At 40.5% G+C, this 25003-nt stretch overlaps 2 protein-coding genes across 2 annotated transcripts; one reads left to right on the plus strand and one right to left on the minus strand.

Annotated features, from left to right (window-relative positions):
• Positions 1 to 888: 888 nt before the first annotated feature.
• Positions 889 to 10235, plus strand: LOC122061802 (methyl-CpG-binding domain-containing protein 11-like). Its single transcript, XM_042625276.1, has 2 exons — positions 889 to 1271; positions 9030 to 10235. Exons 1-2 carry the CDS (start codon positions 1179 to 1181, stop codon positions 10017 to 10019), a joined length of 1083 nt encoding a protein of 360 aa, XP_042481210.1. The 5' UTR covers positions 889 to 1178; the 3' UTR covers positions 10020 to 10235.
• Positions 10236 to 11975: 1740 nt separating this feature from the next.
• On the minus strand, positions 11976 to 23059 carry LOC122060561 (thylakoid lumenal 16.5 kDa protein, chloroplastic). The gene is made up of 4 exons (XM_042623695.1): positions 22605 to 23059; positions 12552 to 12691; positions 12351 to 12423; positions 11976 to 12262 (listed from the first exon to the last, which is right to left on the minus strand). The coding sequence occupies exons 1-4, from the start codon at positions 22996 to 22998 to the stop codon at positions 12153 to 12155; spliced, it is 717 nt and encodes a 238-aa protein (XP_042479629.1). The 5' UTR covers positions 22999 to 23059; the 3' UTR covers positions 11976 to 12152.
• Between the last annotated feature and the right edge of the window lie 1944 nt (positions 23060 to 25003).

A 25003-nucleotide genomic window follows, 5' to 3' on the forward strand; every position in this document is an offset into this window, starting at 1 on the left:
AGCAAACAATTCCAACAGGAATCAATCCTCTCCCTCTCTCCCTTTCTTCCCCTGCTGCCCAACTCTTCTTTTTTTCTCTTCTTCATAGTGGCTATGAAAAAATCTGTCCAAATGAAATTCCCCCATATTTGAGTAACATAATTGTAAGTCTAGAGAAATCGGAAACGCTACACCAACAAGGAGAGGGTGGTGGTCCATGGACAGGGCTTCCAACTTTTAACAACAATAAGTAGCCCTCCTCCTCCTCTCGATTGCGACTGAAAATCGTTCACACCACCCAACTTCTATTCAACACAACCATCACTTTCCCGTATCTCAGAATATCCTTTGTTTCCCTAGAGGCCTAGACTATGCCCTCTGCTCCAACCCCCGCCCGCTTAGCCCTAGATTTCTTCTTCATTAAAATGGGAAAGATCCACTCACAGGAGCTACCAATAATGTTCCTCCAATTGAAAGCGAGAAGAGAGAGAGAGGCAGCTGGGGCGGTTTCCATCTCAGGAGAACGGAGAACCGACCTAGAAAGGGAGAATCACCTTGCAAGAATCCGGGAAAAACAGAAAGGTTCGGAGGCGCCCCACGACGGGTTTGGGTTTGGGTTTGGCTTTGGGTTAGGGTTACTAAATTAACGATAAATGGTCAAAAATTTTCAAAAGATGTGGGAAGTGCAATAGAACCCCCAACGGTATTATTCTGGACTCTAATGAGAGATGGATGACGTCATCCATGACTCGTGAGCTAATCCGGACACGAAACCGGTATTTCAATCCAGTTGAGCGGGGGGATAGTTAACGAACGTGATCCAAACCGTTATCTAGCGGAACACGTGTCAACATGATATTCCTCGCTGTGTTGCGAGTTGCTCGCAAAGCGAGAGAGCGTGTGTGGCGTACAGGGAATTCAGTCTTACGGGACCGTTTGTGGCGTTTGAGAGTTGAGAGTTGAGACGCGAAGAAGAGAGAGAGAGAGAGAGAGAACACAGCGGCAACGTGTCTTCACAGGGCTCTCCTCACTTGACATCTTTGTTCTGTCAGATTATCTGAAGATTAAATCCGGATTACAGCGGCCGTTAGGGAAGAGGAAGAGAGAAAGGAGAAAAGATCTCCGAAGTGAAGCAGAGAGCTCTAGTCTCCTCTTGTTCGTTTTCACTCTGCTTTTGTGATTAGTTTAATTTCTTCAAAATGGCGAGCTCGGTCGACAAGGAAGCTCAGACAGGTGCCCATGACGAAGTTGTCTCAGTAGAACTCCCAGCTCCTCCTGGTTGGACGAAAAAGGTTTCAACTTCTCTCTGCATCTTTATGTACTGTTTGTAAATTGTGCTTTCTACTGTGACCTTCTTGCAGTCGACGTCTCTTTGTTTTAAATTCACCTTTTTTATGTGAAATTCTTTCTGGGTATTTGAATTCCCTTAAAAATTGTCTACTTGTTACTGAAATTTTGGGGGAGTAGTGAGAGTTTGCTAGCTAGGGTTTGTAAAGGGTACCCTATACTCTTTTTTTTTTTTGGGCGGACGGGGTACCCTATTTTTAATGTGAAGTGATGACTAGCGTCTGTTTTTCCCCCCATGAATTTCTGCTACAGTTTTCTTTTCTAGTTTTGAATTTTTCTGGTTTTTAAAAAATAAAAAATTCCTCCTGAATTTATGGTTGAAAGTGCTAAATCCGTAGTGTGCAAACTACTAGGGTATACTCGGGAGAAGTGTAAGTAGTTTTGGTTTCCCTCCCTGAAGCTTCTGGGAGTGTTTATCTACTCTGTTAGCTGAATTGTATACCCTTTGGTATGACTAGGGTGAAAGAAGTGCTATTTGAAATATGAGTTATGCGTAGCAGAACCACAGAATTACATTCTGTGAAGTTCATCCTAGAGTGTAGTCCTTTTGTTAAAACACTTCGTTCTTTCCACAGCTTACTATGTTATCGAGTAATGCTTTTATTCCTTTCCCAGTTTTTAATTATATTTGGAATTTCTTGTCTATAATTCCCCCCACACCCTCTCTCTTTCAAACCTTCTCTACAATTAATAATATCTCGCTTCCCACCCCTGTAGTTGAATTTTAGTGGAAGTTTATTATGAGGTTGCAGTCAAATCTAGTTAAGATTTTGTGTTGTTCCTTTATGCCCTGTTAGTTTCAAATTTTAATGCCTTAGTTCTTAGGTTTAAAAGCAAGTTCCAATTACTACTTGGATATTTGCTTGGAACACCATATTATATTCGAAGTTCAAAATTTTGTATTGTCCTGCTTATGGTTATTTCTGTGAGAGTGTGAATGTGGATTTGCTCTAGAAGTCTATTTGCAAAAATCCTCTTTTTTATCTTCTTTAGTATGTTAACATCTCTCTCAAATTTGAATGTCTCATCTCAACAAATTATGAAAAGCTATGGCCAAGGGTTCACCACCTTTTGTCCATTATTTGGGTGGACGATGAAGTTTTGAGGTCAAGACACCACTCTTTACATCTGCACACATAAGAGTTAGTTAAAGATTTTGGGTGGTAGATAAATGCTAGTGAATTTTTGGGATATATACAGTGACTAAATTATCATAAGGTGAGGTTGTGAGATGCAGCAGGAGCTCTCTGATGCTAAAATATAATTCTTAAAGGGAATTCAAAGTTTTGCTTGTTATTTTAGATTGTTGGCATTGTTTTCGTTTAAGCACATGCATGTGAAGAAGTCTGATGAAATACCATTTGCTTGTGCGACGAAAAATCTTTTGTGGTTGGTAGTTGCTTTAGAGATTTAAGAGTGTTTTGTTGATGTAAGGGCTACTATTTCCAGCAATATCAAGTTCAGCCAAGATTTGCAGCTATGAGGCTGAAAACAAAAGGATTAAGCTTTCTCAAATTCTATTATTTAATCTTCTTTACCGATATCGCCAATCTGCCTTACCTATAAGTGCATTATATAGAAAACGTAGTAAGAGTAGTCTGATCTCTCTAATCTTTTGTGGATTTTGATGCGTCAAAATACCCATGCTTCTCTAGAAGGTATGACGCAACCACAGGTCCTAAAACCTTGATTAAGGGTCACTATGGGCCCACCCAAATGATAAACAACTAAAATAATAAGGTTGCTGGCAATTCCGTAATTTATTGGAAGTTCAAGACCCGATTAAGGAAGGTAAGCATTAGCAGGGGCTGAATGGTAATCAATTTAGTAGAGAAGGACAAATCTGGAATTATTCCTAAAAGGAAAGGCAGATTGAAGAGGGAGATGAAACTAGTGATTTGATCAAGCTCCTACTGACATGGAAGTCTTCAGAGGCTTGAGGCCCTTCTCTTGAGGGGGCTGTTTGTACTGTCATATTTCATTCTTTATCAAGAAAATTCAGTTTTTTATCGATAAAAATGCAAATTTTAGAGAATCAAAAAGGTTCAGCAAGGGATGGATAATGGATTGTTAAATTTTCTAGACTTGGATTGATAATCTAGGGCCTTTATGGATCCATTTGATTTTTCAGCCGACCCCATTTAGTTGGAACAAGTTTGAGTTGAGTTGTAAAGTTTCTACACTTGAAGATGAAATGTAGGAGTGGAGAACGATACGGAGCTGGTGTTTATATGCAAAAGTGAAAGGAGTGGTTACATCTAGCCAAATGAAAGCAATAAGCATTTGAATAAGGTCAAAACTGGAGTGGTGGACCAAGTGGGGAAGAGTTTTCTATTGCTGGTTGTATATGGGGGTCAAGTTTGATCTACATACTTTTCAGGAGGAGATTATGGAGAACTGTAAATAATATTTGACCTCCCTATGATACATGATCTATCCGTTTCTTTATTATTTATTGTTCATAACCAGGAGGGTTACATTGTAAGCCGATAACTCTTTATGGTGGAGTGGATGCTAGACAAAAACTGATGGATTGCTCGAGAATAGTTATAACAGTTATTTGGGGTGAAAATTTTATGCAATGGAAAACTTTCTGACAAATTTTCAGGTATGATTTTGTCGGTTTCAGCAGCTTCATTTACAGTTCCATATCTTTAATGAAAAATGGATTATCTATTTAGACGGTAGACTATTAAGTTTGTGTGAGATTTCTCTTTAGCCAACTAGGGGAGTATCTCCTATGTAATCTACCCAAAATAAAACACAATAAAATAAGAGATTCATAATATTCTCCCTAATAAAATAAACCTCCCTAAATATCCTAGTTTGATTCTGTTCATTGTGGTCAAGGAAATCCCAATGGGTCAAACCCGTTCATCCCAGTATTTGCATCAGTTCCCTTGGTGTTGAGAAAAGCTTGCCCCAGAGTTTTCTTTGATGACATCCCCACCACCAGACTGCAGAATGAAATTGTCATTCTGCCTGTCATATGTGAGCAAAAATAGCATTTTTTGTTGCAAAAACTGATGCAAGAGAAGTTCTTCGCGGGGCTGAATCTGTTTGAAAGTTTCAACAAAGAGCCAGGCCCAAATTGGGATTTGGATCTAGTAGAATATTAATAGTTTATTATTATTATTTTTTTTTATTTGGGTTTATATTGTAATCTTTTACTTAGGCTAGAGTTCCATTCCATTTTTGGTTTTAGAGTTTTGACTCAATTATAGTTTTAGATTGGGATTAGGAGTTTTATTTTTCTTTATATATGCAAGCAATGTAACCAATGAACACAGATTTTGATAATGGAATGATATGGTTTTGTTTGAGTGCCTACGTGGCCGGTGCGTTTGTGAACACCCCCTTCTTCTTTCTTTCCCCTTCCCTTGCGAGATGTTCTCCCTTGTTCTTTCTTCCTTTCTTCTATTTGATGTTACTAGTACCATTACTCTGATTCTAGCAGTATATGCAGCCCAAGAGAACTGAAGAGAATCCCATATATTCAAAACCTTTCACTTTGAAGTTTGAGTAGAAGGAACTTCTACCCTAGCGACTTAATCCCTAGAATCCTCCTACTGTGAGATCGAAATCCAAACATATACCTGGTTTTTATTCCTCCTGCCAGTCCAGTTTCAGCGTCTTATCTCCCAAATAGATTATGGGTATTGAAACTTCTGTGGGCTGGATTCAATAGGGCTTATGATTGTGAGCTTGTTCCTACAATTTTTGGAGATTTGAAGCCATGTGTGAGGGGTCAGATTGATTATCATAAAAATATCTTCTTGTTGGTTCCTGTGCATTGGCTAGAGGTTGTCTTCAAGCTCTATCATGAGGCATTTTAACCTTCATTTTCACTAGTTTTCAATTCCACCCTTTATCTCTAATCTTCTTATGTCCTTTATTTTGTTTTGCTTCCAAGTCTACCCCCTGCTTAATAAATCAGAACCCTTTCGTATCCTTTCCTCTTTAACTTCTCTAATAACCCCTTCAAGAATCTAGTTGTTTATGAGACTGCCATTATTCTCTTACTATTGGCTATTGTGCATTTGGGGGCCCCATGGCTAACCCAAATAGGGTTGACCCAGTTTCTGCATTATAAACAAACTTTGCCATTGAAAATGTAGGTATCCATGGCTAAGTTCAGCTCTGATATGAATTGATGCAATTTGGTGTTCCAAAAACCCAGTTCAGATTGCTTATGGGCCCACCCAAGTGTTAAACAACTTGAGCAATGAGGCTAATGCCAGTTCTGTGATTAACCATAATTTTACAGGGCTACTAAGGTAGGTAAAGAGTGGGAAGGCTATAAGAGGGATTTGTGTTTAAAGAATAAAGGAAATCTTGATTAACATAAGGTAAAGGATAGAACAGAATTAAAGTAAAGAGGAGGAGTATCTCGAGGAAAAGAGAAATTATGGTGACAAAGGATTCTTCTTCAAGCTCTCCTCCTATGCATCCTGATCTTGATCTCCTATTGTATTTTGCAAAGGCATTCAGTCATGTTCTTAGAAGTCTTCTATTGCATATCTTATTTCGCATTTTGTTTCTGTTTCCCATCTTCCTTTTCTAGTTCGTTCTTTTTTTTCTTTTTTTTTCCCAATCTCTCTCTACTATATGTATTCCTAAGTCCTACAACGAAATGCTTGCCAGGTCATGGAGGTGCTTCAGAGTGAGGTAAAGAGTTAGTTCAGTGTTTTGGGATTTTTATTGTTAAGTATATCCTAGATAGAACTGTTGACCATTAAAGGCCCGATTGGTTGCTAATGGTTATACATAGATTGGTGGTGTGGATTATTTTGAGACTTTTTCTCTGATTGCTCAGTTGAATTTTGTACGTGTTCTTATATCTATCGTAGTGAACCTTGACTGGTCTTTGTTTTTGTTGGATATTAAAAATGCTTTCTTGTACGGTGATCTCCATCAAGAGGTGTCTATGGAGCAACCTCTCAGGGGCCCAGGGAGAGAATGCTACTAAATTATGTAAACTCTGTAAGGTTACTTATGGCCTTAAGCTATTTCCATAGGTTTGGTTCGACAAGTTTAGTAAAGTTGCCATTGAGTTTAATTTTAAGCAGTGCTATTCTGATCATTCAGTTTTTGTTTATAAACAGAATTCTGGTGTAGTTATTTTAGTAATCATGATGATATTATTATTACTTTTTGGTGATGATTTAGTTGGTATTGAAGATTTGGGTGTTCTTTTGTACTTCCTTAGTATTGAGGTTGTGAGGAGCAAGAAGGGTGTTAGCCTATCTCAATGGAAGTATGTACTGGATCTTCTTTCAGAAACTGGCATGATATAGGTGCTAAACCTACTGATACACCTATGGATCCACATTTGAAGCCGGGTATTGGTGATGGTAAAATCTTTGGAGATAAGCACAAACACAGAAGGCTGGTTGGCAAGCCCATCTGACAGTTACTAGGCCAGACAATTCTTTTGTTATTAGCCAATTCATGGAGCAACCAAAACAGGTACAATGGGAAGCAGCTTGTAGAATACCTTGGTATCTGAAAGTTCTCCAAGTAAAGGACTAACCTCATCATAATTTGGACATAGTTGGATATTCTGATGCTCATTGGTCTGGTGCTAAAGAGGATAGGAGATCCAGTACTGGTTGTTGTACCTTTGTTGGAGGAAACTTGGTAATGTGTAGAAGGAAGAAATAGATTATTGTGGTCAAATCTAGTGCTGAAGCGGATCATAGAGCGATGGCTCATGCAACCTGTGAACTGATGTGAGTGAAATCGCTCATGAAAGAACTTGGATTTTGTGTTAAGGAACCAATGGAAATGTTCTGTGATCATTGGGAAGCAATTTATTGCCAATAAACCATTTTTTAATGAGAGGACAAAACAAGCTGAAGTTTATTGTCACTTTGTGAGAGATGTGATGCGTAAGATCATTTCTACTCCCTTTGTTCTTCAAATCAATTGGGTGACATCTTTACTAATGCTTTGTTTAAGAATGTGTTTATGAATTTGTGGTTCAAGTTGGGAATGGGTGATATATTCTTTAGCTTGAGTGGGAGTGTTAATATTTTCAATAGTGCATGAGGGTGTATTTGTACGTAAAAGTTATAAACATGGATTTTCTTGTAATTATAGGTGTTAAAAATATAAAGTAAGAGGTCTACCTGGATAGAATGAACCCTATGTTTCTTCTCTCTTCTTCTCATCTCTTTGATGAGTAGTTTACTGTTTAGTGAAGTAACAGAAATTTTTATTACTTAAATGGGTTCTTCTTTATTGGCACCACTTAAGGTGTCAAATATTAGCTCACCCATGAACTCGATTTATCTGATTCTGATCGTATCGGATTGGAGCTTAAGGAGGCAATCCCTGTATTAGAAACAACCCACCTGGTTGTTTTGGGACTGACATCTGGTTTCAGTTAATTGCCATAATCAGAGCCCTCAACCTGATTCCATCTCAGAAATTTACTTTTAACATACTACTTCGGAGCTGGGAATGATGTGTTCTTGAATCAATAGGGCTTGGGATTCTGACCTTATTCCTAGATTCCCAAGGGATATGGAGTCCTAGATGACGAGGGTCTGGTTGAATAAAAAAAGGACCCCCCATTGCTGGGTGTTTTATTTTTTATTTTATAATTTTCATAGATTGATAACAACCTCTCGGTTGTTCTTCAGTCAACTTTATATTTTGTTTTCCCAAGTTGACCCTCCCCTTCGGTCTTTAGCTGTGATTAGTTTTGTCCCGTTCTATCCTTTTTTCTTTCATAAGATTGAAGACATCTCTTTCCCCGATGATATTAAATTCGTTTGTGATTATTTCCTTATTACCCTCCTTTCTTTGTTTATTCTTCTTTATCCTTAGATTTGTTTTCCTTCCAAGTTTATCGTTATCTATAAATGCTAATTCCCTTTGCATCTTCTCTCCTTTTACATACCGAGTACCCCCACTAATATTATGATTCTGCCATTACCTTCCGACTATTGGCTATTGTGCATTTGGTTGGGCCCATAGTGAACCCAAACAGAGTTTTTCAAACCCGGGATCGCATCAAGCAGTTTACCTAGGCTTGGTGGATCACACATGGTAGAAACATCTGCTTTAATCACTTGTATTTCAGGCTTGAATTCTTGAGTTTCAGCTTATTCATCTAGCAGTTAATCATAGCTTTTGGATTAGAGGCATGGGGATGCACTTGTTCCAGAACCATGAATCAAGAGATTAGTAGCAGCCTCCTTTGTGGTCTACCTGATAAATATTCCATAAATAGCCATTATCATCATTGCCTATTACCATGTTAGTTAAATAATCAACAGAACTCACCCAAAAAAAAAAAAAAACTTAAATTGTATTAAATTAGACATTTTATGCACACACCAAAATGAGATATTCAAGAACTATGAAATGCTCGTTATTGAGATACCATTTGCTTTATAGGCTCAAACTGCTAGCAATTAGCAGATCTATATAGTTATTTGGGTAGAAGTTTTTAGACAATTAGGAAGAAAAGGGAGGGAATGAGTGGCCAGCCTGACACTGAACATCCTGATGGAGGATGTCATAGGAGTACTTACTGTAATAGGTCACAGGAACTGATTGCTGACAAGTTTACTAGTTCACTGTATGACATAGTTGCAAAATTTCCCCATTTACTGTTATTTGTTTTAGCAAACTGCATTTTCCCCCCTATCTAATAATTTGAGGTGCCTTTGTTCTTTTGTGGTGATCTGCAGTTTATGCCCAAGAAAGGAGGGACACCAAAGAAGAATGAGATCATTTTCATTGCTCCAACTGGGGAGGAGATCAGTAGTAAAAAACAGCTGGAACAACACCTCAAGTCACGCCCTGGTGGGCCTGCAATAACTGAGTTTGATTGGGGCACTGGTGAGACACCCAGGAGATCCGCAAGAATTAGCGAAAAGGCCAAGGCAACTCCACCACCGGAACCTGAGCCTCCAAAGAAACGAAGCAAGAAATCACCAGCAAGTTCGAAGAAAGAAATCAAGGAGACAGAAGAGAAGAAAAAAGATAACATGCAAGATGCTGAGATGTCTGAAAAGAATGAGGAAACAAAGAAAGAGGATTCTGTTGACAAGGAAAATCCAGGTGGGAATGAAAACAAAACTCAGGAAGATACGGAACCAACCAAGAAGCATGGTTCTGAAACAGAAGAAACTGCACTCGAAGGAGCCCCAGTTGAGAAAAAGATTGAAACGGAAAATGACACTGAGGTAATCAAGAAGGATAATATGGGTACAGAAGCCGAATCAGCTGAAAAGATCCAAGAAGAGAAGGAAATTCAAATGTCAGATGCAGCCGAAGTGGCCACCATGGATGATGCTAAAAAAGAAGTTAAAATGGAGGAGCAGATCCGTGAAAAGGTGGTGCTGCCACAAGCAGAAGCTGAGAAAAATGATGGACCAAATGATGGGGAACAAGAGAAACCAGAGGAAGTTGTTTCCAATGAAGTGAACAGTGAAGTGGAGCTAGGCAATAAAGAGAAACTGAACAAAAGTGCAGCCGAAAAAGTGGAAGAGATCAAAGAGAAACAAGCAGCAAATGGAAACAATGAGGGACATGCCTTGACAGTTGAAGAGAAAGGCAAGAAAACAGATGGGGAAGTGATGGAGAATGGCAGCCGTAACAGTGAGGCTGGTGAGTCCAACCCTCGAGAGGTTAATTCAATGGGGCGGGCTCCTACCCCCTCTGCAGTGAGCTGCTGAGTGCATTTCTCCCTTTAATGTCCATGGCCTCTGCCCCTTCTTGGGTTCCTCTGGATGACTGTAATATTAATGTTGGTGTTGGAACTGATTTATACATGTACCTTGGTAGGTTAGGCCTTTGATGCAGCAAGTACTGTTGCATTTAGTTGATGTTAGTTGTACTTTGTAGTGATCCCTGTAATTCTAGGTGTCTGACAAATCTGATATGTTCTGTTATATTTGTGCGTCTCATGTAGCCTTCTGCCTTCAGGTGGTTTCAACACTGCTATTTTAAAAAAAGTGAACAATCTATGCAATTAAATTATCGTACAACAACCGTGTTTTAACTAAGCATGACAAATCAACTTTTGGTCTTGAAGGTAAGTGTCGGAGGAACTTTTGCAGGGACAGCGGTAAAGCGATCAGAAGCTACACAAGGGGGGTCTGGCTAACTTCCCCTTCTGAAGTTGGTCCACGGTGGGCAAGGTGTCTACAGTGCATCTCCTGTAAGCAAATGAATGCTTGGGGCCTGGAACCCCCAGCTAACTTTAGAACCCTGATATCTGGATCGTATTCCAAGTAGATTTCGGCGAAACCCCGGATCTTGAGGGTTTCTAAATCACTCTATATGGTTCAGTATCATGAAGGTGCCTAATAAATGCGACTTCTCCAACATCTGAAGGAGCTCAATAGAAATCGAAGGATCAGTTTGCCAATTTCAATCTCTCAAGATGGCGGCTCTGGGTGCCATGGATCAAGCCACAAATTGGTGGATTGGCGAACCCCTATTAGATGTTCTACCAAACCTCTGTTTTATCTTTGTACTTGAGAATCTTCTTCCAAACCCAAGACCAGTTCTTCAGAATCTTCATATTACTAGTTCTGCCAAAGACTATCCCTCTTGGAAGCTATCCACCAAACTTGTTTGAGTAAACTGGCAATATTCATATCGCAAATTCTTTTAATTCCCAGGCCACCTTCAGATTTTGGTTGACATACCCTGTTCCACACAATCTAGTGATTGCATCTTTTGAAGTTTGGATCTGAGTCACCTGACCAAAGGAACTTGGCAAACATGAGTTCCAACTTACTCATTACCTTCCCTGGAAGGCCAAATATACCCGACCACTAGATATAGCCTCCGTGCAACATTGAATTTTTATGAGTTGCAGAGGTGGGCTTTCCACCCATCTAATCTCCTCCAAACAAGCTCAATGAGGGGAGAGAAGTACGAAACTCTCAGGTTGCCCACCTCTTCTGGAACCCAGTCCAGTGGAGAAGATTCTAACATCTGGAACGACTCTTCCCATGATGATGGACACCTTGGCCAAGTTAATTTTTAACCCTGAAGAGATGAAGTAAAACTTCTGTAGGGTATTCATAGACACAAGGGTTCACACTGGGCAGAAGACAAACCTTCTTCTCACTGACAAGCTTCCCCATCATGGCGGAAAGGGTTATTAGAATGTTCTTGGGTGGGATATATTTCAGGAAGATGATGACCCTTTCTTTGGGACGAGGGGTCAACTATTTGTTGAGCTACATTAATGCTATTATTTTTGGAGAAGCTGTACAGGATTCGTGAAAGCAAGCCATTGTCCATGCTTGGCTGATTGCAGATTCTAACAATTCCAGTCTAGGAAAGCTACAAGGTGGATCCATGGACAGCACAGGTGAGCACTATGAATTATTATTTTAGTATTGCACGAGGAATAAAATCCATCATTCAACCAAAAGAATGAGCTTCAACATTCAGTGTTTCCACCACATGGATTGGTATCAGTTTTCATCACAACAAAACAAAGGAATTAGTGTTATCCTGGACTGGTTAATGAAAATTTCAATATTACATGAATATATTATCAAGCTGTTGTTTGATGTCGAAAACATAATAGTGAAATTTGGTAAAGCTTGTTGGTGACTACAATAGGCAGACCATGAACATGTCGAGCAAGCAACTGAAACTCGGAACAAAAATAAAAGAAATATGGCAGTTTATCATTGACATTTGAATTAAAAGGTTGTTTAGGGTCTAATCAAGAAAAGAAACAGGTGACAATTCAAGAATGTGAAGAAACCCAAAAGATATTTTTGTCAATCCTCTAGGAAAACGAGGGGAAAAAGAATTAACAAGAGCCAGAATCCTGCTTCCTGTCAAAGGCCTTTAAGCTGTTCAACCAGTCCAGTCAGTGCTGTCCATTCCTCCAGTGCACTGGCAGAAGACACAAAAGCTCTTTTGGAGGATTCAATGTCCTTCTGAATGACTGCACAGGGAGGAATTCAGGACAGAACATTACAGATGAAACATCGAAGTACTAGATGGTAAAATTGCATCTGAGATGATAAACCCACCTGATGAAATTAAGGAAGCCAATGACAAATTGAATGTATCGACCACAGTCTTTTCTTCAGGACTGGAGCTCAGCTGTCGCATACAGGTACATAAGCAAAGCATAACCACAGACTTGCAGAAAAATAACATGAGATTGAACCATTATTATAAACCTATAGAACACTATATAAGAAGTACGAGTATTGAGAACTGTCACTGACCTTGGAGAAAGCTGCATTGACCTTTCGGACCCATTCTGCATCTGTACTTGACCCGAGAACTGAACTAGCTACTGAAAGATCATTATTATCTATCGCTTGACCCACTTTACTGAGCTTGTACACAACATCTTGCAGATAAGCTACAGCATATAATTGAATTTTGAGTGATTTAAGGCAAAATTGTAGAAGTCAAGAGTAGTTTTATAGGTTAGAGTTGTTAATGTTTAACCTACTCATCATGGTTCAAGAAGTACTGAAGTAGTGCCTAAAGAGAAATCATCCTAGATTAGTTTTTCAGAAAGTTCTTTTTTGTTTTGTTTTGGGTACTACACCTTTCGGGGTGGGGGGATTAAGCTAGACCATGCAAATGGTATCACTACTCAACCACATGCGGTGGTATACAGCCCAAGAGACTCGAATTCAAGGCTATTGCATGGAGTGGCAGCACAAATGCCAATTCGCCCAAGTGGTCATTAGTGTTTTTTTTTGAAAGTTATTACATTGGGTTCTCTTGCTATGACAAGAGAAAGGGAAAAATCAACCCCCCCCCCTTCCAAGCATTAGATAATGATGATTTACTTTCTGAAAATCCAGCATCTGAATTCCAGTTTAATTAATGAAGGAATTAAGATGAATTAATATTTTATAAAATATTTAAAGCAGAACTTGATATACTCTGAGAAACATGCTTGAATGCCTCAACAGTTAATCTTATGTAACTAATAACCAAAATTTGTATCTTGATAGGAGTTTCCACAAGAAAAACAAGAATGAGAACAAAAAACCGAAGCACTGAACATGAATAGATAACCCTTTTGAAGTAAAAAAGGAAAAATGGAACCGTACTAGAAGTGGGAGCATGAAGTAGGATATAAGGGGAAGGGAGAAGACATACTGATGGGGACATCAAGGTGTACAGTCGAAAGAAGAAGAAGATTCAACCAGGTCCATCTTTGTGGTTGGAGGATTAAACAAGAAAGAAGAAGGAAAGAGAGGAGTCGAACCAGCCTTCCAACGCTGGGTTCAACCCCCCCTTGTCCCCCCAGTCAGTAGATCTTGTGGACCCCACCAAATCTTATTTGATTCTAGTACTTTGCTTTAAATCTAGTGATATTTGATTGTCTTACTTAATTAGGAAACTAGGACTTCTTTATATTGGTCTATTAGGTAGTTTTTTATTTCAAGCAATTGAGTTTCTAAATATCTTTTTTTTTTTGGAAGTTTATTCTATTTAAGTGTAAGGCCATTGGCCATTGTTTAATTCAATGAATATGAATTGAAAAACAGCCAAGAGCAAAGCCCCCACCCCTCTCACGATTCTCTCTCTCTTTCAATCTCGTCTTTCTCTTCTCTCTTGTCTCGCCTCCCTCTCTTTTTCCATTTTTTTTTCTTTTTTCTGCTGCTGTTTTATATCCCCTTGAGGCTGAACTGCTGCTGCTGTATTTTTTTCCCCTTAATGTTGAACTGTTGCTGTTGATCTCCCCTTTTGATGCTCACTGCTGCTACTACACACTGTTGCGATTACTCACTACTGTTGTTACATGTTGCTGCCATTACATCACTGCTGCTGCTACCCTCGGTTGTTGCAACTCTCGGTTGCTGCTACTCTCGGTTGCTGTTTACTCTCTGCTAGTGCTGATCTCCTTTCAATGAAAAGATTACTGTTGGTTGTACCTGCTGTCCGTGAGTTGCTAAGAGCCCCAACATCATTCACCAAGCTACATCGACAATTCTAGGATCTCTAAACAACCGGCTGGACTTGTCTTCATCAACTAAAGGTGGACTGTATCTCTTTATTTTGGAGGACCTTGATCTCTTCTTTTCTCCTCAGATCTGGACAACAGCATGGTAAAACATTAAACTAAACTCTCCCCACCTCCATTAATCCCTATTATATATTGCAGCCCATTAACATTGAAACCAGCCTTCCCCCTTTGTTTATGCCTATTTTTACCCGTTGTTTTAAGTCGTTTCATCACTGTTATATCTCCAAAAAAACATTGCTGATTTTCTATTTTAGTTGGTTGCTAGAGGACATTGATTGTTTGCATATCTAATTTGGGTGTCTAGATTGATTTGTGCTGAACCTAACATTCGTATGTCGTTTGTTCCCTTCCCCATGTCCCCACTTGAAACTTAAGTAAGAATTTATGTGTTTTTCTGTCTAGATTATTATTGCTTTTGGCTACTTTGTTTATTAGTCTCATTTTATTTTGCATGCTTAATCTTGTTTGCTGAGTTTCTTTTTGTCCTATCTACCTAAGCCCCTTGAGTTAACCCTACCTAGTTAGTTAATCTTGTAGGAGACCTAGTCACCTAGGAACCCCCTACATCATCTTGGTATCAGAGGATGGTTTTGTCTAGGTTGAGGGTAATTAAGTAGTGTTGTCCCTTGTTTACATGTCTTATCTTTTGAGGTCTAGTCTCCGTCACCATTTGTCCGTGGTCGAGTCTGAGTTAAGAGAGCGATACCATAGATTAGAGGACACCCTTTTCTTTCTTAAGTTAGCGGGACCAAATAGCATTGGACATTATTCCCTCCAAAAGCATATACTTGAGAGGGAGATTTCTGACCTCAAGATTGAAAGGGCTAACTACTTGTCTCAATTGGAGATCCTGAGTAAACCTTGAGTCTTTGGTGGCAACCGTACCTTTGGCTGCCCATCTCCTTATGTCCACTCGCAGTGGTAGAGCATACCAGGATATGTCTGACCCTCCTAGCACCGCCACCCAATCGGAGCAACTGGTTGAATTCATGAAAGCCGTTCAAACCATACAGGAAACACAAGTTATCCATCTCCAAGCCCTTACCGATAAGTTGGCTGCCCTCGAGACAAGTGCCCAAAACCCTGATGGACGGCAAGGCCGTAACATAACTGGCACTGAACCTAGGGGCAGAGGCCCTAACCCTGAGGAAGTAAACGAAAATAACCAAACTGATGGTTATGACCGGATAGGGGATAACTTCCAAGGCCTAAGGCGTGGTAGGGATCAGGGTAGGGGTCGAGGCCCACCGCCAAGACGCCAAACCCAATATGGAGATGATGAGGGCTATGAGCACCATGATAGGGGCTTTGATGTCAGACGGATGATTAAGGTAGATGCCCCTACCTACGATGGTCAGATTGATGCTAGGATCCTTCTGGATTGGATCAAGCAGATGGATAGGTACTTCAATTTCTATGATATGCCAGAGGAAGTCCGCTACCGATTTGCTAAGTTCAAGCTTATTGGAGCTGCCCAGGACTTCTGGACAGACCTAGAGTACCAGGAGGACCACCTAGGACTTGAGCCAATCACCACCTAGGTAGAGATGCAAGAGCGACTCAAGAGGGAATTTTTTCCTATCACTTATAGACTCCAGTTGTTGAATGAGATGAATACCCTGAAGCAAGGGAAGTTGACTGTGACCGAGTACATGATTAAAAATTAGAAGCCGTATTCGGGAGGATGTTGAGCAGACACTATCCAGATTCCTTACCGGGCTCAACTCCGAAATTCAGTCTGGTATGGCACCCCACCTGGTGCGAGACGTTCCACAGGCCTTCAGGATAGCCCTTGAGGTGAAATCCTCCATAAGAACTTATTCTCAGAGGAAGAGCTTCCAAGCTGGGAAGTCCCAATTTAGAAAACCACCCCAAGGCTCAACTGGATTCCCAAAACCCCCTGCTGCACCATAACATCAATTTGGCAACAAGGATAAAGGAATTTTGGGAGAAGCACTCAAGAGTAGTGGGCAACAACAGTGCTTCAAGTGTCGTGGGTTTGGTCACTTCTCCAGAGAGTGTCCCAATAGGAATCCTTATGTAGGAGAGCAGACCCCTAAGGAAAGTGACCAAGAGGATTTTCAGGACCATGAGTATGAGGACCATAGGCCAGATGAGACCATATCTGATGAGGACACCGAGGAGGCCGGTGACCTCAAGCTCAGCATTGTGCGTTGCATGGTCTCACAACCTAAAAGTAGCGACGATTGGCGACGAACTAATATTTTCATCACCTACACATATCATCAGGGCAAGAACTGCCGCATCGCCATAGACAGTGGGAGTTGCATGAATGTGGTCGCTAAGAGCGCTGTTGCTCGAATGGGCCTCAAACCTGAACCCCACCCCAAGCGTTACAAGGTTGCCTGGGTTGATCAGTCCACCATTCCCGTAAATCTGAGGTGTCTAGTTCCCCTACACTTTGCAGGATATGAGGATCGAGTGTGGTGTGATGTCCTAGAGATGGATGTTGCCCACATCATTCTAGGTAGGCCCTATTTATATGACCAGGATGTCACCAATTACGGAAGTCTAACACCTATGTCTTTGAGTTCAAAGGGAAGAAGATCAGACTGACAGCCAGTGCCCCTAGGGAAGTTAGGGTTCCAGAACACAAGGGAAGTACATCCAAACACGCCCCCACCAAAACACTCAACGTAACAACAATTTGAAATAGAGTGTCACGAGTCAGGGGTGATTTATGCTCTAGTTTCCGTACAGAGTAATACCGATAGGTCACGCTTATTCACTGAGGCTCCTAGAGAAGTGCAACCCTTGTTGAGGAAATTCGAGAGGCTATTCCCTGAGAAACTACCTAATGAGTTACCGCCTATGCGTGACATCCACCACACTATTGACTTGGTTCCAAGATCCTCTCTCCTGAACTTACCCCATTACCGAATGAATCCCAAAGAACACACCGAACTCAAACAGCAAGTGGATGAACTGTTGCAAAAGGGATTCATTAGGGAAAGCCTTAACCCGTGTGATGTACCTGCCTTGCTCACGCCAAAGAAAGATGGCACCTGGCGTATGTGTGTTGATAGTAGGGCCATCAATAAGATCACCATCAAGTATAAGTTCCCTATCCCTAGGCTTGATGACATGTTGGATATGATAGCCAACTCTTCGATCTTTTCGAAGATTGATCTCAAGAGCGGGTACCACCAGATTAGGGTTAGGCCTGGAGATGAGTGGAAGATAGCCTTCAAGACGAAGGATGGCCTCTTTGAGTGGTTAGTCATGCCTTTTGGCTTGTCAAATGCACCTAGCACCTTCATGAGAGTAATAAATCAATTGCTTCAACCATTCATTGGCAGGTTCCTTGTGGTTTACTTTGATGACATCCTCATCTATAGTAAGACCCCGTCTTCCCACTTGGATCACTTACAGAAGGTTTTTCATCTGCTCTTACAAGAGAAACTCTTTGTCAACCTCAAGAAGTGCACCTTCATGAGTGATCAAGTCATCTTCCTGGGATTTGTTGTGTCAGCTCAGGGAGTATCTACTGACCCTGAGAAAGTGAGAGCGATTGTGGAGTGACTTGAGCCAACTAACATTCATGAGGTACGAAGCTTTCATGGTTTAGCCACTTCTACAGAAGATTCATCTATCGGTTTAGCTCCATTATGTCTCCTATCACCGATTGCATGAAAAAGAAGGAGTTTCAATGGACTAAGAGTGCTACGAAGGCCTTTAATGAGATTAAAAAGCTTATGACTGAAGCTCCAGTCCTGCGCCTCCCAGATTTCTCTACGGTCTTCGAAGTTAACTGTGATGCATTTGGTATTGGGATAGGTGGTATCCTAGGACAAGAGGGCCACCCTGTTGCCTATTTTAGTGAGAAGCTTAATGAAGCTAAGCAACGATATTCTACATACGACAAGGAATTCTATGCGGTTGTCCAATCATTGCACTATTGGCGACATTACCTTTTACCGCAAGAATTCGTGTTATTCTCTGACCACCAAGCTCTGAGATACCTGAGTGCCCAAAAGAAACTTAACCAGAGGCATGCTAAGTGGATTGAGTTTCTCCAAGAGTACACTTTTGTACTCAAGCACAGACCTGGTGTCGAGAATACTGCTGCAGATACACTAAGCCGGGTGAACATATTCCTCATTCGCACCAATGCTAGGAGTCGGGCTAGTGTGCTACTCCAGGCAATGAGTGTAGAGGTTGTAGGGTTGGAGCGAGTCAAGGACCAATACCCCACCTGTCCTGATTTTAGTGAGCCGTTCACTTCCTTGAGTGAAAGCAACCCAGTCAACCGCTCGGACTACCTACTTAAGAAGGGCTTTCTTTTTAAAGGAAGCAAGTTGTGCATTCCTAGGACTTCACTCCGAGATTTCCTAATCTGGGAATTACATGATGGGGGAGTCGCTGGCCACTTCGGTCGTGATAAGACCATCACCCTCGTTGAGGACCGATTCTTTTGGCCAGGACTAAAGAGGGATGTTGCTAGAGTTATGAGTCAGTGCAGGATACGCCAGACCGCCAAACAACAAAAGCAAAACACGGGTTTGTACACTCCCCTACCCGTTCCCCATTCCCCTTGGCAGAACTTAGCATGGTCTTCGTGCTTGGTCTACCAAGAACTTCGAGAGGCCATGATTCTGTTTATGTGGTTGTTGACCGCTTCTCGAAGATGGCCCATTTTATCCCATGTTCTAAGACCTCCGATGCATCCATGGTAGCCAAACTTTTCTTTAATGAGGTTGTCAATTATCATGGGTTACCCCTCACCATAGTGTCCGATAGGGATGTTAAGTTCACTAGTCATTTTTGGAGGACCCTATGGCGGATGATGGGCACGAAATTCCGTTTCTCCTCAGCTTTTCACCCTCAGACCAATGGCCAAACCGAGGTTGTCAATAGGAGCTTAGGGAATTTATTGCGTTGCCTCATAGGAGAACACCTTACCAGTTGGGATCGAGTTCTTAGCCAGGCCGAGTTTGCATATAACAGTTCTAAGAACCGTACCACTGGTCTGTCCCCCTTTGAGATCTGTTCAGGATACCAGCCTCGGGCACCCATAGACCTTATCCCAGTCGTGTCTAGTTCTAGGACCTCCCAGTCAACCGAATCTTTTGCTCAGCATATACATGATTTGCATGCAGGTATAAGGAGACATAGCACTGAGCACTGAGCACTGAGCAATACAAATCGAAGGCAGATGTTCACAGAATGCTACAAGAGTTTCAAGAGGGTGATATGGTGATGGTAAGAATCAAGCCGCAACGTTTTGTTAGGGGAAAAGCGAGCAAGCTACATGCTCGTAGCACAGGTCCGTTCAAGGTACTCAAGAGGATAGGTGTCAATGCATATGTTCTTGATCTGCCAGCTAGCATGGAGATCAGCAATATTTTCAATGTTGAAGACCTAGTCCCATACCATGGTCCCTCTACCTTCACCCCTTTCTATCCTGATGACCTTGAAGACTTCCCTTTCAACATTGATGAGACTTCTGAGCCAAGCCAACCACTTCCCCCACCTCATTACCACCTGTGCCTAAGGTCACGAAGAGAACTGAAGAAGTTGAGGAAATCCTTGATGAGAGGATTGTGTCCACACACACTGGAGGTTCTAGAGAGTTCTTGGTCAAGTGGCATGGACGTCCGAAAATTGACAACACCTGGATCACAATGCAAGAAGTCCAACAACTCAACCCAGACCTACTTGAGTATTACATGAGCTTTAATTCACCAGAGGTGAATTCTTCCAAGCCGGGGAGAGTTGATGGGGACATCAAGGTGTACAGTCGAAAGAAGAAGAAGATTCAACCAGGTCCGGTCCATCGTTGTGGTTGGAGGATTAAACAAAAAAGAAGGAAAGAGAAGAAACAAGAAAGAAGAAGGAAAGAGAGGAGTCTATCCAGCCTTCCAGCGCTGGGTTCGACTCCCCTTGTCCCCCTAGTCAGTAGATTTTGTGGACCCCACCAAATCTTATTTGATTCTAGTACTTTGCAGATCTTGTGGACCCCACCAAATCTTATTTGATTCTAGTACTTTGCTTTAAATCTAGTGATATTTGATTGTCTTACATAATTAGGAAGCTAGGACTTCTTTATATTGGTCTATTAGGTAGTTTTTTATTTCAAGCAATTGAGTTTCTAAATATCTTTTTTATTTTTGGAAGTTTATTCTATTTAAGTGTAAGGCCATTGGCCATTGTTTAATTCAATGAATATGAATTGAAAAACAGCCAAGAGCAAAGCCCCCACCCCTCTCACGATTCTCTCTCTCTTTCAATCTCGTCTTTCTCTTCTCTCTTGTCTCGCCTCCCTCTCTTTTTCCATTTTTTTTTTTTATGCTGCTGTTTTATATCCCCTTGAGGCTGAACTGCTGCTGCTGTATTTTTTTCCCCTTAATGTTGAACTGTTGCTGTTGATCTCCCCTTTTGATGCTCACTACTGCTGCTGACACACTGCTGCGATTACTCACTACTGCTGTTACATGCTGCTGCCATTACATCACTGCTGCTGCTACCCTCGGCTGTTGCTACTCTCGGTTGCTGTTTACTCTCTACTGGTGCTGATCTCCTTTCAATGAAAAGATTACTGTTGGTTGTACCTGCTGTCCGTGAGTTGCTGAGAGCCCCAACATCATTCACCAAGCTACATCGACAATACTAGGATCTCTATACAACCGGCTGGACTTGTCTTCATCAACTAAAGGTGGACTGCATCTCTTTATTTTGGAGGACCTTGATCTCTTCTTTTCTCCTCAGATCTGGACAGCAGCATGGTAAAACATTAAACTAAACCCTCCGCACCTCCATTAATCCCTATTATATATTGCAGCCCATTAACATTGAAACCAGCCTTCCCCCTTTGTTTATGCCTATTTTTACCCATTGTTTTAAGTCGTTTCGTCACTGTTATATCTCCAAAAAAACCTTACTGATTTTTTATTTTAGTTGGTTGCTAGAGGACATTGATTGTTTGCATATCTAATTTGGGTGTCTAGATTGATTTGTGCTGAACCTAACATTCGTATGTCGTTTGTTCCCTTCCCCATGTCCCCACTTGAAACTTAAGTAAGAACTTATGTGTTTTTCCTTCTAGATTATTATTGCTTTTGGTTACTTTGTTTATTAGTCTCATTTTATTTTGCATGCTTAATCTTGTTTGCTGAGTTTCTTTTTGTCCTATCTACCTAAGCCCCTTGAGTTAACCCTACCTAGTTAGTTAATCTTGTAGGAGACCTAGTCACCTAGGAACCCCCTACATCACATACCACTCGTGTTGGTTGTTTTTCAAATTTTTAACAATGACAATGTAATGAAGATTCAATAAAAACCACTTACACATGTAACAAATGGTAAGAAACATTTCGAAATGGAATTCAAACATGAGTTACTACATCTGCATATTGGAAGTGGGACTGCAGGAGGTTTCTTGCCAATGACACCAAGATTTCATTTAGACTACAAGCTTGATCTATCATGCTGTTACACTGTCACATCTGCAGAACTTGGCTGCCCACTCCTCTTCCCAGATTGGTGAGGACTGGAACTCAGATTTTATGGTGGATATACACAACCCCACACAACCTAACTACAGGATTAACACGATTAGATTACCTCATACTTCTCTAGTTTCTTAAGAAATCTCCCTCAACTAATATTGTGTTCCAAAAGGTAACCAAAGAAAGAAAAAAACACTGCCATCCATCCCTTTGCTCTGGTGGTTTGCATTAATGAATAAAATGAACCTTAATACTTGTATATTTAACACAATATTTCTTCACACCTAAAACAAGGTTTAACTCGGAATTGAGACCACATTTCACCCAGTTGTTTTCTTTCAATCAATATAATCATCAGAAGAAATATGTAAACACCATGCCTGGTTACTCGATCAGTTAAGAATTGCCATCTCAATGGGGCACCCAGTGGATAATTTGAATTTTAGATGACAAGGAAATAAGCATGAGTATCCACCAGAGAAGAATCATAAGAGCAGGTTTTACACATACCCAGAAGAACAAAAGGAGACCTAAGGGGGAAAAGAAAGAACCATAATCAAATTAGACCCAGATGACCATTTCTATATATGCATTTCCATCATTAGAAGGACGACTCCTAAAGTAAAGCCCTGGTTTGTAAAGTGTAATCCATTACCATCAAGCATCACCTTTCATAAATGGGTATAACAGATTGATCAATCAAAGCTAACAATAACGGAAACAATAGATTGATCTCAAGAAAAGGAAAAAAAGGGCGGGTATTTGCAGTCAAATTGTGCCTAGTTCTTACAAGAAGCAAGTGGATTGAAGGGCCAAACCTGTTTCTGCTTTCGATGACTTGATGACTCCTTGTTTCTCAAGCCTCTTCTTTCGGTCTCTCTTGACCTTCTCCAAAAGCTCCACGTCATCGTCCGCTTCCAAGATAGCAGCGTTGGCATTGGAGAAGCCAGAAAGGCAGAGAGTGGATGTGGCAGTAAGGCAGAAAGCGAGGCTTCGTCTTGTGAGAATTGAAGAAGGAATTTGGGACTCAGAGCCTTCCTTGCAGAGAGCAACAATAACAGAGCTGTGACTTTTCACATTGTGTTTGAGAAAAAAAATGGTTGCCGATGCTGGAGTTGTTGTTATCGTCGCTGAAGAAGAAGAAGAAGAAGAAGAAGAAGAAGAAGATGGAAGAAGTGAGTTTGCAGTAGTAGAGAGGAGGGTCTTTGCCATTGTTTTTGTTTGTTGGGAAAATAATAGGTGAGGTACTAGGGAGGTATGGGAAGAAGAGGATAAGATCACTACTAGTGTTCAATGTTCATGTGATGGTTACCCGGCCTGTCCCAGAAAATTTTCAAGTGATTGAGGGCATTTTAGTAATTAAATTAGAAAGAGAAAGAAAATAGTCATGTCGCTTATGTGTTTGGCCGTGTATCCTTGTTCTCCTACCCATCATATGCGCAATAGCCCTCCAGTGGCATTGGGGATGGAATCTTAAAATGCATTCTAAGAAATCATACCAGAGGCAAAATCGTAGTCTTCCAGTCATGGTCTCAACATCTTTTCCACTATGTATTTAACCTATATTTGTCATCTTATTTTCTTAAACTCAGCATTTTATGGGTCTCGAGCACTTCACTACCAAAGGTCTCAACTCTAAATCATTGTCAATGAGAATGAATTCTTTTTTTCTTTTTTAGTGAAATCAAAGAGAATAAATTATACTACACTTTCAATGCATTTGGAATCTTATCATAGGCTTTCAGAAATTAACATAGTGTGTAGCACGATTTCTTCAAATGCATTTTTGACTTAGAAGGCAAACGTGACATCTGACTTTTTAACTCTAAAGTTTGTTCCCACTCAGGGTTGGAAGAATGCATAGTAATGTTTAGAAAACTGGACCTATTGGTACATATGTATAGACATACATGAGATATGTGAGTGCTATTTGATTAGATTAGACTCCATAATTTGACATGTGGTTTTTATCTAGACCATGTTGTTAGGGGATTCTAAACGATAGAATCATATGAACAACCCTATAGTATTCAGAATACAAGTACGATGGTCTCATGAAGGTGACAATGAAGAACTATTCAATGGAGTCTCATCCGTTAAGATCTTCTATAACTTTTCATCCTTAGAATTTTCTCACAGAATTCTCTCACATACGCACTACTTCTGTGAGGGGAGTCTGTGCTTCGAAAACCATGAAGGTAAAAAGTGACGGCTGCAAGGACCTTTAGCTTTTATTTATAATAGAATCCCTAAAAGCCTAATTCATTTCCACAATGGATTGGATTAAGAGTTTCTATTCATAGGGGGTCTATAACTGTTTGGGACCAATGGGTCAATCGATATCAGTTAAGCCCACAAAAAAAAATCCTAACACATGTCCTCTCAATTCCAACATACGTAGTGGAGATATCATCTGTCTACGTGATAGAATTGGCTTCTATGACAATTGAAAAAATAATAAATCTTTGTGATAATAATAATTCGTCGTTCAAATTTCAATTTGTTTTTCTTTGTCCAAAAAATAAACCATATCTACTAGATATCGACTAATGTGTCTGAGAGACCATTAAAGTCTGGTTTGATTCGTGAATTTTCCCCAATCTCCTTCCATCATGGATGAAATGCCATTGCAAATAGAATTATTGAGCTATTTCTGTACCATGGATTCAACATTGCAAGGATAAATTCTTGGACAGAACTCAGAGAGAAATGGAAGCTGCCAAGAGATCTTCAAAGACAAAGCTGCTTAGGGCTGAGATCTCCTGAATATTATAGTGTTTTTTGGTCGATTTGGACACAATGGGCCTTTGTCTATGTACAGCCCAAGCCTGGACCACCAGTTCAAATCTAGGCCTGAACAAATGTCATGGGCTGATCTATAATAAGACCCTTAGGTAGATTATTATGGTATAATCTAAAGAGCATATGAATCTGATCATGGGCAAAACTTTATTCTTCCCTTTTGAGAGGACATATTTTAAAAGTAACTCACTATGTTCTTTGCTTAGAATATAAATACAATAATCTTATTCCAGACACGTGGAAGAAAATTTTCCAAAAGATGCTCTAATGGGTTCTTGGGAAAAGTTCCAAGGTACTTAGTTCCCTTAGACAATAGTAGTGATATGAAAGAAAAATAAAGATTTCATCTTGGCATGTAAAAAACATAGTAGAAATGTGCTTTATATGTACATCAAGTGTATTGGCATAACACCCA

This window comes from Macadamia integrifolia, chromosome 14 (genome assembly GCF_013358625.1).
Source record: "Macadamia integrifolia cultivar HAES 741 chromosome 14, SCU_Mint_v3, whole genome shotgun sequence".
Classification (NCBI taxonomy): domain Eukaryota; kingdom Viridiplantae; phylum Streptophyta; class Magnoliopsida; order Proteales; family Proteaceae; genus Macadamia; species Macadamia integrifolia.